We start from the raw sequence: 13755 nt of genomic DNA on the forward strand, positions 1-13755 counted from the left end.
ATTTTGTTAATATTCTTAAATTTTAAATAAATGCAAAGGTGAAGCAACATGAAAAATCAAACAACCAATCCTATAAATACAGTATTTAGAATATAATTTATGTCTGAAAAGTAGACTTATGAATGCCAAGGGAGTAAGCATTTCAGATCTAAAAGATACAATAAAACACAAGCTTCAATTAAAGAGCCTTATATGACAGGGTGTAATGGTGGAATTTGTACACAAAATGACAGTGAAACACATTAGTGTATTCATGTGAATGCAACATTGACAAGTATGATAGAAGGGGGGACGTATAGTATAAATCATGTTTTTAGAATTTTCCTTCTATTTTGCATTTATGCCTAATTTTTCACTGCAAAATTTAATTTTCAATTGGCTTTCACTAATATTTACCATTTGAATTCCTATAACACCATTGTAGACACTGCTTCCAAAGTTCTTTTAATGCTAAAAATGAGAGCAAAACAAAATCTTTCCACTTCTAACAGCTTGGATAATTTATAAATCTTCAGAATCAGTACTAGATGTCTCTTCCATTTTCTTTGCGGAATCATCAATTTGAAAAATCAGTGATTTAGTGGGTTTCAGCAGCACTGCTGTGAGAGGTATCTTTTTAGTCGTAGATGTCGTTAAATCTTCACTTTTTGTGGCCAATGCTGTTATCATGTTAAAGTAACATGAAGCAATGATTTCCTGAAGAGATGTATTTGTTTCAAGAAGCTGGCTAAGAGGTGAGTCTTTTAGCTGTACAGTTGTTATATCAAACCAGGGAAAGGAACTAGAAGAGAAAAGTCTGTTATGTATGGGGTCCTGAGGTTATACGATAACTGTTTTTTCACTGCAGAGGTAAAGGAATGGAAATGGAGTATATTTAATGATTTATTTAATTTAATGATTATGTAGCCATAGGTGGGAGATTCGAACAATTGCTAAGTGACCAATCATAAGTCGACGACTACCTGTATACAGAGCCTCTGTGCTACTGGAACATATTTACAGCACAAAATGTACATAAAATAATTTTTACATTCAGAATTACTCATAAGAGAAATGCCTACAATTTATGACAATATTGCTACAAATGCAAATTTTGTTTTCAGTAGCCTCCACATGATGGTTTAACTTTAGAAGCAGCTGAGTCTGAAACAGGACATGGGACAAATTATGAAAAATGCAGGCTGAATTGTGCAAGGACTCAAATTGTATACATCCAAGAGATCGGGTATTATGCACCGATAGGTCTCAAGCTGAGGTACAGGAAGGAAGGACCCAGCATGTCTAGCACCATTCTCTTATACCATTTGATTTGTTACTGGGGATTTGATGGTGGGGGGACTTTGGATGAGCTTATGAGGACAGAAACTGATTTTTTAGAAGTGTTATTCATATTATTTCTCTTTAAAAACTAAGCCACTAAATATTACTCATAAATTCCACAAATGATGCATTATCAATTTTTAAAATGTTGGATAAAACAAAATTAAACAGAACAATTTTCTACTGGATGTTACTTACTCAGCAGCAGCCAAGGAGGAAGCAAAGGCTTGGTTGATAAAATGTTCACAAACTAGAAATGGAGATGAGGTGGTGGCATTGCCTTCACAAAAACATATTTGATTGAGCAATCTCAGAGCCCTTGTATAGGATAAATGTTGTTGGGTATAGCTATTTAAAACTGCATAAAATACAGCTGCCAGCCACTTCATGTTGACAGTTATTTCGCCTGAAAAATAAGGAAATATTTTACTTCATGTTTAGTTCACCATGCCTCTTTAATAGCCTTCTTCGACCTGTTGCCCTCCCATTACTCTGAGTCATAATGGCAAATGGAAAACACCAAGTTGGAGTATATGGTTTAAAGCTTAAACTGTAAAATACAAGCTAATAAAGGGAAAATGCTTGCTCTGCTCCTGCTTTGAACATTCCTCAATTGGCCTTTCTTTCTATAGCCATCTTTACTATCTCATTCTGCTGCATGGATAGGTCAAGCATCACAGGGGCTGATAGTGCCTATAGCATATTGCTTCGTTGTCACTGATACTAATTTCTTGGACAGGACACAGATAGTTTTATAAGCCAGAAAAGAACAAGGGGAAAAGTTCCATTTTTCACAAGGTTTGCAAAAGTCCACTTACTCTTGGAGTTGCAAGGACATGTCGCCTGGATCACTGCTGTATCTTTGAGGGCTTCCAGAATTGTCCTGTTAGCCTCCCACATACAAAAAGAGCTGTTCTCAGAGCACATGTACTGTGGCTTCAAGATTGAACAGGAGGAAATCAGTTGCTTCAGTCTGAAAATAAAAAATCTTAAATTATGCCATTGGATTAAGCATTAAAAAGTAAGTGTGCAAAAAGTATGTATCTATGGATCATGCCAATTCTTGCTTACACACTGTATATACACAGAATGAGCATGTTATGTATATATTGATTTCTTGTTCTACTGTACATGAACACAATAAAAAAGCTATATGCTCAATTACAACAACAACCCTGTTTATACCTTTGAAATGTAATCACAAAATATATGGATATTAGCTAGAAATTGCAGTAGCCTTAATACTCAAGCCTGGCTTTCCCTATTTGACAAAAGAGTCTACTACAATGCCATTCTTATTCTTCATATACAAGACCTAAGATGTGAACAGCCAAATTCCATTTCTGGTGATTGCACTCCTGTAATGTTCATATACTGTATATTCAGGCTCATACTGTATACTGAGACGTTCTAGGAATAAATGTGGGAAGGAGCATGATATTTTTTGATTTCCAATTCAAATTAGCATTCATATCATAATGCACAATACCTGGCCAAAGGGATTGCTGTGACCAGGCTGTATATAATACAAGAGTTTTTGAGAGAATCCTGAATTTCGGAACATATATGTGGAAGATGACATGGAAGACAGCAGAGAAAAGCCACATCTGCCCAGCCTATCAGCTGCTTGTTGTTATAGACACACTCAACTCCCAGCTTGTGGAATTCTACTAAAAAAAAGATAAAGAAAAGGAATATTTAATTTCTGCTCCCATAGAACAAAACTTTAACTGAAGAGGCTGCAATCTTTAGTTTCCTTCTAAAGCTCCCAAAAGATAAGCATTTTAATTTGTTACAATACTGAACTTGATAGACAGCTTAATAACTCTGGTTGTTTGATTTACAGCTTATGCCTAACTATCACACCATGGCTGTCCATTTCCACTTATTTGGTCTTTCAGGATACTATTGCTGTTGCAGCTTCTTCTTTTAGCTTTTTTTAGACAGTACAGATCTGATCTTATAGCACAGCGGCCCCCAACTTTTTGGATACCAGGGACCGGTTCCGTGGAGAGAGGTTTTTCTGTGAACTGGAGGGGGCATGGTTTCCTGAGCTGCTTGCATCCCGTGAATGGGGGTTCGCTTATTTGCATAGCCCGGTTTCTGCCATGCTGCAGATCTGTACTGGTCCACGGAACGGGTGTTGGGGGCCCCTGTTATAGCAGACCTATACTTTCTGTCTCTCACTGTTTTTAGTCTATAGTTACTATCCTTAATAATTTGTAGACGCACATTGTTTTTATGTTATAATTATTGATTGTATACTCTTTATATTTTTACTTTATGCTGATTAATGATTGCAATAAAGATACATATAGTGTCTTTATGCCATTCTATCAGTCTTGGCTAGGATGGGTAGTGATCAGGGATTGTGGGAACTGAAATCAAAGAACAGAGAGAGTACAATAACATCACTGGTGCGATGTGTATGCTCCATATCTCTATAAAGATAGCATTCGTTCATTGTATACAAATGTACATAAAAATAATAAAGATTGTAATTCTGGGACTACTACAATATAAATTAAAATGACACCAGCTGAAAATAATAGAGAAATATATAAATTCCTTCTAAAAATATGAAAAAAATAGAAGTCAGGATATATGGTTTGGAGGGAGGGATAACATTTAGTTTCTTCTACAGGTAGTCCTTGACTTATGACCACAATTGGGACCAGAACTTCTATTGTTAAAGAAGATGGTTGCTAAGTGAGTTTTGCCTCTTGTTGTTAGTGAATCACTTAATTCAGTGAATCATGTGGTTGTTAAGCAAATCTGGTTTCCCTCAATGATTTTGCTTCTTGGAAGCTGCCTGGAAAGATGATGAAAGCTGAAAGCTGCCTTATGAACGGTGATCCCATGGCCTTGGGATGCTGCAACCATGGTAAATAGATGCCAATTGCCAAGCACCTGAATTTTGATCACATGACCGTGGGGATGCTGTGATGGTTGTAAGTGTGAATACTGGTTGTAAGTCACTTAAAATGGTCGCTGAACAAAAGATCATAAGTTGAGGACTACCTGTACTGTACCACTACTAAATTATATTTTACTTTGATTTTATAGATTTCATTTTCCTTTTGCGTCCCAAGAATTCCTATGGTAATGATGATGAAAGAAAGCATCTCTGCTTTTATAAATTGGATTTTTCAATGGGAAAGTGGCAGTTAACTGGGTCAGTCTTTAGCAAATACTCGTTTCCCTGCTTAGCATAAACTGGAGCACTTTTCCCCAAGACAAAGGTGCCATTGGATGTAACCAAAAATTATTCCTTTTAAACGAACGTTGAGACTTTTTGTATTTGTTTCCTATGATTTGGCAGCAAGAAATCTTACTGTAACTATAATATTTAATTTAACAAAGCACATCAGCTCTTGTTTTTAACTGTTATGGGTAACTTTTTGTAATTCTTTTCACAATTATGCTTGGCAACTGTTCAAAAGTCAACAACTGAAAGTAAGAAAAGGAATCAATAAGTTGCTATAATGAAATATAAACTGAAATTAAGGATGAGTAGTTGTGGAGGAAGATATACAAAGGACATGCAATATATTATTAGAACATGAATTCTACTACTATATAGAAAGGAGTTTTGAGTTTTATGTATGATAAAGTTTCTTGTCTGTCTCTCAAGCACCTGATTCTTACATAGAGTTTCTGGCCGTCTTGTGGAGATCTGGATGTTATTTCCTGAAATGGCACCCAAATGTAACAATGTTCTGGCTAGTTGTTTCCCAAGATGGCCTCCACCAATAATCCCAATCTTCAGTCTTTGATTATCATTAGAAGCCTGGGAACCAGCGGGTACATCCCCACAATTCTCTTTTTTCTGTCTGAGGGAAACCCCAAAACAGTTATTATTACATATACATACATAAAATTCAAAGTGTAAAATATATGCTATTTCTAAGAGCGTCAATGGACAACTGTGTAGAAAATATATTGGAATGATAGGTTGAATTTGAGTCAGCAATCTGTTATTTTCATAAAAAAGAAAAATGGCCACTTTAACCTGCTTCACTAGAAGTGCATTTGCTGAAACAGAGCAGTTTTGTTCTATTCTGCTTTGGGTAAGGTCACCCTGACTACTAGAATCAAATTCATTAAGAATGATGCAGGCCAATGGCAATATGCTCGGTGACAATCAGTAAGAGAAGTTAAAGAATGGGAAATCATATAAGGACAGATGGATGTAACTTTTATATTTTAATCTTGAAAAGATAAGATTGAAAAATTGTCATACTATGTAATCTTACTTGGCTCTTTGCTATTCTATCACATAGTAGCCTAGACTGACAGTTCTTTTCAGCAAACAGCAGTCCCAGTTTAGAGCGGAAGAACTATCAATTTTATAATAGGAAAGGGAAGACTGCTGCTTTTAGTGACTTTGGATCCTCCTGGACTCACGGTTCCTTCACATAGATAATGCCAGCCACAGGGACCACAGAATCAAGTCTTCTCAGTGGCAGTCTTTTTCCATCTTAGCAGCTTTAAGATGAGTGGACTTCAACTCCCAGAATTCGCTAGTCAGCAAATTGGCTGGAGAATTCTGGAAGTTGGAATCCACCCATCTTAAAGATGCCAAGGTTGAGAAACATTGCTCTACGGAGTACCATACCCTGGATGCCTTCCTTCTTGGTTTTTATACATTTTATTAAAACATGGTTATTTCATCAGTGGCTGGAATGCTGTGAACTTGTTTCTTCTGGTAGAGGAAAGGCTTTTGACTCAAGGTTACTGTTCCCAATACTATACCCATGGGTTAGATCATATTGTAATTTTATTTTCACTTTTGTTTTTGATCCAATTTATGGAAGTTGGGAAGTATGCCCCTTGAGAGTTTTTCACAACTAGAACATCCTATTCAATCCCCCAAAATAACATTTTAGAATTCCTAAACATTGCTATTATTCACAGTTGGAAATTCAAGATCTTTATTAATATTGCTATAAATACTTCAAATGTCTAATAGTAATTCCTAACATATCTGACATTGTCCAATCGTATTATTTTACTCTAAAAATATAATTTATATTTAATTATAATTTCAATTTCTTTGACCATTCATTTGCTTGAGACAAAAGATTAAAAGCAAACAATGTAAACAAATAATTGCAAGGGAGAGTTTTCCACAGATTTGCCAGAGGAAAACATCCGTAACAGACAATCTCCATGATTTATGAATTGTCCTGAAGCAGAGTCAATGGAAAAAGCTAGGTCTATAATGTTCTCTTGAAGGACATTATGGTTGGTGCTGAAGGGGCATTAGGGAGAATAGTGTTCCAGAGGGCAGGGACAGAGAAGGCTTGCCTCCTGGATCCTCTAAGATGACATTATTTAATACAGTGTTTCTTAAAGTGTGGTCTTAGGCCTCTTGGGGGAAGTCCCCCATGATCCTCTCAGGTATGCAACCTATCTGCAAAATCAAAATTATTTTCAGCCTATGTTGATTTTTAATTTTAATTTTTAATACGGTAAATGTTAATAGGTATAACCAGTGGTGGGCTACTGCCGGTTAGGACTAGTTTGGGAGAACTGTAGTTCTGACCAGGGGCTGGCCCCACCCACTGCCCTGGCGCTATCACATCCTATATAATCGCTGGTTTTTCGATGCTGCGGGTGCTCACATATTCGGTTCCAAGTAAACCAGTTGTTATAACCGGCAGCAGATCACCACTGGGTATAACCCATAAAAGCAAAAATCCTTTTGGGTTTCTCCATAATTTTTTTAAAGTGGGAAGAGGTCCTAAAAAACGTTTTTTAAAAGTTTATGAAACATTAATTGAACAGATGGGACCAGTAGAGTGCCCATTATGTCAGATCTTATTGAAGGAGTAGGCACAATGGGAGAGAGAAATAGAAAAAGAGAGAGAGAAAGATTTTTTTTTTTTTGGCCTTACTTGGTGGCATTGAGTAATTTGCAGAAGAAAAGTGCATGGGCACAAGCATTCACCATCAATCCTTTGGCATAAGACCTCAGATGAAACAGTGGCTCATTCGTCCCAATCCCATATTCTGGCTGGAAAGTCTTTAGGTTTGCCATAATATTGGCCATTTCAATTGTCTGCTGAGAGCAACTGAAATTATAATAGAAATTATTCTTGTTGACCACCTGATGGTGGCCATCCATTGCATTAGTGTGTTATTAAAGCAAGAGACAGTTCAGTGGTGGCACATGCTGTAAAACATGTACAGCACCTAGAAATTGGAAAGGGTAATGGCAATTTTTGTTTCTGATCTATTTTATAATGAACATTTATTAATAAATAATTCTCTAGGAAAGTCAGGAGTCTCCAAACCTGAGCCTTCTATGAAGTTTTAGAATATCTGTCGACCCTTAAACATTTGTTACATGAAAATAATGTTATAAATATTACTTTAATAGTACTATAACAGTAGAGGGTGTTGGGCAATCATATAAATGTCTTTAATAAATAAATACTTCATAAAATAGATATTATTTAAAATATGAAAAATATAAGACTTAACATACCTTTTTATTGAAACTTGATATTATTAATGAGAAGAATGTACAGTATCTGATAAGCATCAACAAGGGCACTGATATTTGGTTGGAAATTAGTGGGATAGTCTTGCCACTATGCAAGGTAAACAGGAATATTATACATAGATATATCCTTTCTGGAACAGAGAAGATGAGAGAGACAAGGGAAAGGGTAGAAAGTCAAAGACACACAACACAAAGCCTGCTAGTAAATGAGACCATCCAAGCCTGAGTAACACTGTCTCACCACTAGCCACCTCATCTTCAGAACTAGGAATTGGCATAGAGCTCTACAGAGACCTCAAAAGATAACTGACTTAGGTCTTCCATTATTTATCATTACTTACCGTATGTTGGAGGGGGAGAGAGACGCTAAACCCTAGACCTCTATAACATGGGTTGCTTCAGGACTCAAATCTTTCACCCCTCCTCTCACATCCGTATGAGATTGCTGGGAGAAGTCATCTGATGTCACAGGACATGGTATTATTAGTAAGCGACTATCCCTGGCTGACCACGCAAGACAATCTTAATGCTGAATCAGTACCTGGAAGCTATAAAAATTTGGATGGTGAGAAACTGATTCCAACTCAACCCTACTGAGATAGAATGACTCCGGATCTTTGATTCTTCTAGATTTGATGAGGCATCATTTCTGGTTCTTGCTGGGGTTGCACTCCCCTGGACAGGCCTGGTGTACATTTGTGGGATTCTCCTGGACTTGTGGCTCCTGTTCAAGGTATCAGCCATGGCTTGGGGACCTTTGCACAAATTTACCCTCTGTGCCAACTGCATCCATTCCTGGACTGGGAGGCCTTGCAATATAGTCTACAGGGAGCTGCTCTTGAAGACCATCAGGTCCCTACCCTCTTGGCCTTTGAAAACCTTGAAGAGCTGTCTCTTCCTGCAAGTATTTGCGTGCAGTGCAGCTGGAACCCAATAAAGTTGACTGTTGATATGTGGGAAATATTGTTTCTGGAAATGAGTGACAGTGAGCAGAGCAGCTTATGGTTTGTAAGCCACCCAGAGACATGGTGTATATGATGGGTGGCTGAATAAGTCTTAAATAAATGCATGAATAAATATGCTTAAACTAGTGTGTAAAATATAAGCCAACATTTTATATAAATATATTTTAGAACCAGGAAGATACAAACAAGGCAGTAAAAGGTTGTTGTCAAAATAAGCCATTCGGCCTATTGTACTCATGTCATTTGCAGTTATGTAAACAACAGAATATATGGTGAATGGAGAGCACAGGAGCACTTTCCCTAATCCAGGAAAGCACAATCTAGGTGTCCTCCAGATATAAAATTAGAAACACAAATAATCAGGATAAACAGATGGGAGTCTGAGTTACCAGCCTACCTCTCAAAGGCAACTTATTTAGTTTACAAGGTACTCTAATCCGCTCCTCCTAAAAAGAAACTACATAAAATGAAGTGCAGATTACAAAAGGAATAATTCCTATAATCTTTGCTTTATACTTACAATATATAGCTTCTGAGAGTGAAGTACCAAATGGAACTAGTGCTCTAGCTCTGACAGTTTGTGATTGGTTCAAAATAAAAACTGTTAAACGGCATAAGCTCCAGTTCCTAACCAGAGAAGTTTATTTGAATGTCAGGACAAAACTTTCCCCAACAAAACACTTTTGTCAGCATGTAGACAAATGGAAAAGAAAATCTCAGTTACCAGGTATGGAAACCACCAGTTGCATTGCAGAAGCAAATTTGTTTAAGCTTCTGGTTCCTTCCCACCAATTACCGTTCTGGTCTGCAGCTAAGGTCATTCTCCAAACAAAAGGCTGTCGTCATGGCAAATGCTTGGTTACGGAACCTGTTTTTAGAACTTGTTTTTTTTTTTAATTACTGATTTCGTAGTTGCAGTCTTTAAAGGAGATAGCAAATAATGTTCAGCTTCCCGACAGGATTAAAGCAAGTTTTTTTCTCCCCTTTTGAGGTTACTATGCAGTTGCAGTCCTTCCTTTCAAATATATTTCACTGCACTGTAAATTCTTTAAAAAATTGGTAACAAATGTTGGCTTGGTTTAACCCATCATTTTCCCACTTGTTACTTTTTCAATATGTTGGTTGTATTAACTGAGAACCAGAGGTTCGTTACTACCCATAAATCTGCCCCAACATATTTTCAGAATGTTCCTTGCCTATACGCACAATTTATAGCTTAATGTGTTGTGTGGATCCAGCTAATGATCACTTCATTCTTGATGGTGAGGTTGTCAGATGGATTTAGATGTCAAGAGGGTTCAATCCTTGGTTGAGACAATATACAAGTAGTCTCAGTTTCTAAATATTGCATTTTTGGAAAACACTAGCTATTTCTTACTCATCTTACAGCCAAACAACCAGAGAAACTAAATATAAAGGAGGTAAAGCTTTATTTACAACATGGAAAGTGAAAGACAACATAAGGCCTAGAAAGAGGATGTAGATTTGCTAACAAACCTTGAAGCATAAGTAGCAAGGGCCAATTATTTTCAGTGGAATCTGAGAGAAAATATAATTTGATTAGTACAGTACACCCTATAACAAGATTGGTAGTTTCTATGTAGAACTGAACTCACATTCTCACTGGCTGAAGGACCATGCAGTTACATACTCCAACTTTTAATGTTGGAAATGTAGGTAGGTTTATTCTTAAGAACCTTATGCAGCACTTCCCAAATAATTATCCTAGTTAATTGGTAATGGAGGCTAGAATAATGTGCAGGACAGAGTTTTCATATCACTAAGAACAACAGTCTTGTCCCTTAGAGTCAAATGAGGGGAAAGCATATTTATTATACAGATTTTTTTTTCCTATGGAAAGCTGTCCTGATCATTTCAGATGACTGGACAGTGAACAGGAAGTGGAAGCATTAAATTCTGGACTCAAATATGCTTCCCTTTTCTATATAATTCCTCATATGTTTATACTGTAGAGTTCAACTTGTCAGATCTGTGCTTCATTGGCTAAATGACTCTTTTGGCCAACTCAGTGTCTCAGAGGTCTCTTTCAGCGAAGGCTTCACAGAGGCAGCATCTTGAGGCAACAGGCAAGCTGACAGTGGATTGAAATCAGCGCAGAACTGGCTTGGCAATCTTTCTCTTTGACCTCATTGGGTCAAAATGAAGTGCTTCCAAAAGAATGGAGTGTCTCTCAGTTCTTCCACCGGATCTGCTGAAAGAAAAGCAGAATTCGATGTGGTCAATATCAAATATAATCACATCTCCAGGCTGAAAAAGTAATTAGTAAATCTCTAGTCATCAAAGCCAATAGAAGCAGAGGAACCTATAAGCAACTTATGAGAAAATAGATAAAATAAGATTTTATTTATGGTCAAAACAAGAAAAATGTTACTGAAACTAAGTGATCCACTGACATGGTCTAAACTAGCACAGCGATATTGATTTAAAGCCAAAAACATATTTTAAAAAGGAGAAAAAATACCAGCTTTTTTTCATTCTCACCAGCTGGCTAAAGTAAAGTGTAATGAACAATTATTTCCATAAAATAGGACTCAGAAATGATTTAATCAGATCCATTTCCCCAAGATAAGCTGCTGATAGATCTTTTGAGGATATTTTTCTACATATTAAAATCCAAAAGCAGGTGGATGACGCTTCCTACTTGTGGTAAAATAAACAGCGGGGAAAAATAAGACAAAGGAAAATAGCAAGACTCCTGGAAAAGGCTAACAATTGATCTTCCCATTCAGTTTGATGATTTATAAAGCTTCAAAATTCTCTGTGATCTCAACTGGCACCAATAATAAGAAAGGGAGTAGATATCAGGATATGGATACAAAATTGCATCACCTAGTGATACTAACATTGGCAAAGAAAACATGTAACAAAACAAAGGGGTCCAGAGCAACAAGATGTTCTCATTTCCTAGTATTTCTCAACTGCAGGAGCAGGGACTGAGGGAGACACAAGATTACACTATATTGCCAATTGAGGTATGTGTGTCACTGTTCAGTCATGGATTTCTGTATGAAATAACTGCAATTACTTAATTTGTCCCACTCTGGTACTTAGAACAAATTCTAAGATCAAAAGTGTTTAATTTTGCTGCATGTCATTTGTGCCAGATTGATGGAGTCTAATAAAAAGCAAAATAAGTCTTGCAAATCTAAAGCATGTTTATCTATATTGCATTATAGAATGACACTCAGTATCTGGGTGACACACAACAGATAGCAACAGAGTGTTTTCTTTGCTTTCAGCTTAGCATGTTAGGTAAACATAACTGATTATGGTTAAATGTGACACATAAATCAGGTCATAGGGCCCATTTGACAAGCAATCCTTTTTTCTGAAAAGTGACAGCCCATGAGAAATGTTGCACATTTTTTGAAGAACTACGTAAAAGACAGTACAATTGTAACTTTGTCCAACTGGACCTACAAAATCATGAATCACTATTTATTCATTTGAATGTATTAGCTACCCAACTCCAACAGACTTTTATTTTTATGTTTAAACAAAATGGATAAGTAAATAATACTATATACATTAGTTTCAAGTACAACTAGATATACTTTTATGTGTAAACAAAAAAATTACCTGAACTTCTTTAATAGTTTCATAATAGTTGAAAGATTAAAAGGAGATCCTTAACTCAGCATAAATGGACCTAAAGCTAAAGCCCTAAGTGTAATCATGTGAAATTAGAAGAATTTTCTTCTACATTGATAGCTAAATTCAAGAACCTATTGTCAAGACCACGTTTTTTCAAAATGTATTGTATGGCTGCAAATACTAGACAAGCAGAAAGATTGAGTGAAATAAACTGTGATGCTATAGAATATATTTGAAAATTTGGACTTGAAGAAAAAAAAGTTTTTTGTTTTTTACTGGTTTTACAGGGTTTACTGGTTTTACTGTTTTTATTGTTTTAAATTTTTTTAAAAAAATTTAAATTGTAATATATGTTCTGAACTGTAAACTGCCCCGAGTCATTCACTGAGATGGGTGGCTATAGAAGTTGAACAAACAAATAAATCATTCAAGATGATTTAAAAAACAGATATATCACAAGAAGCATAAAGAAAACTTACATATTTTGGACATATCATGCAAGAGCAAACCCCCAATGCCTTTAAAAATTGAAGGCAGGAGAAAAAAAGGCTGGCAGAAGATATGACATCACAAGTAGGAGCAGTTACTGACTGACTGTTATATAATGACATGAAGAATCAGAAGCTACTGAGCATATGAACAACAAAAGTTCATTACAAAAATTTTGGGATGATTCTTGTTTTGCCACTCGTATAAAGCACCATGAGAAATCTCTACTATGAAAATCTCACATAGTTCCAACAGGCCAATCCATCTTGAACAAGGTCCTTCCCCTTCTCCCATCCTCCATGTTTGCAGGTGCTTCAGCTTGATTGGCTGAAAGCAGAGCGGTCTGGATTTTGAACCACTGGCACAACAGTTTCCTTTGGAACACAGAAGCTAGTGTGTTTTTGCTTAATTAAATGGCAAATTCATTGATGCACAGACATTCTGGACATGTTGCTCTCTAGAAGTGGGAGGAGTTTTATTCTCTTTTTCCCTGGGTCTTAGCAAGTACATGAAAACTGATGTGCTTTTTCTTACTGGGTTACTGAGGATAGTATCGATCTTCTCCTCTGCTGGAGAACCACGTTCAACTTTGCATCTGTATGCCATCAGTTGCTGGCGGTCCTTCAAGTCTTTGTATGTCTGGCAAATACCCAAAAGAGAAGCCAATTAAACAAAAAAAAAAAAAAACCCCACCTTTTTTTTTAATCAACATCCTCAAAATCACAGTGATCTAGACATTCATCACCCATTCCTTCTTAGTAGCTATTTGGAAATCCTGCTGCTTCTTCCGTAGGCTGATACGGATTTAATGGCTGCTACAACAAAGATCTGGGATTTTTTTTTTTGAAAAAGCAC

At 36.5% G+C, this 13755-nt stretch overlaps 2 protein-coding genes across 3 annotated transcripts in view; both read right to left on the reverse strand.

Moving 5' to 3' along the window:
* Positions 1–501: 501 nt before the first annotated feature.
* Positions 502–7375, reverse strand: NOXRED1 (NADP dependent oxidoreductase domain containing 1). Its single transcript, XM_070931432.1, has 6 exons — positions 7221–7375; positions 4969–5153; positions 2810–2990; positions 2139–2293; positions 1519–1726; positions 502–781 (listed from the first exon to the last, which is right to left on the reverse strand). The coding sequence occupies exons 1-6, from the start codon at positions 7373–7375 to the stop codon at positions 502–504; spliced, it is 1164 nt and encodes a 387-aa protein (XP_070787533.1).
* A 2834-nt stretch (positions 7376–10209) lies between these two features.
* The window catches only part of VIPAS39 (VPS33B interacting protein, apical-basolateral polarity regulator, spe-39 homolog), a 28292-nt gene continuing 24746 nt past the window's right edge, over positions 10210–13755 (reverse strand). For both annotated transcript variants that reach the window (XM_070931433.1, XM_070931434.1), the window contains exons 19-20: positions 13435–13539; positions 10210–11008 (exon numbers count right to left, since the gene is read on the reverse strand). In XM_070931433.1, the coding sequence (XP_070787534.1) occupies positions 10988–11008; positions 13435–13539 (126 nt within the window). In that variant the 3' untranslated portion in view covers positions 10210–10987. The remainder of the gene's footprint in view (positions 11009–13434; positions 13540–13755) is intronic.

The sequence above is a fragment of the Pituophis catenifer genome, unplaced genomic scaffold (genome assembly GCF_029215685.1).
Source record: "Pituophis catenifer annectens isolate HBS135680 unplaced genomic scaffold, rPitCat1.0.hap2 SCAF_1, whole genome shotgun sequence".
NCBI classification, from domain to species: Eukaryota; Metazoa; Chordata; class Lepidosauria; order Squamata; family Colubridae; genus Pituophis; species Pituophis catenifer.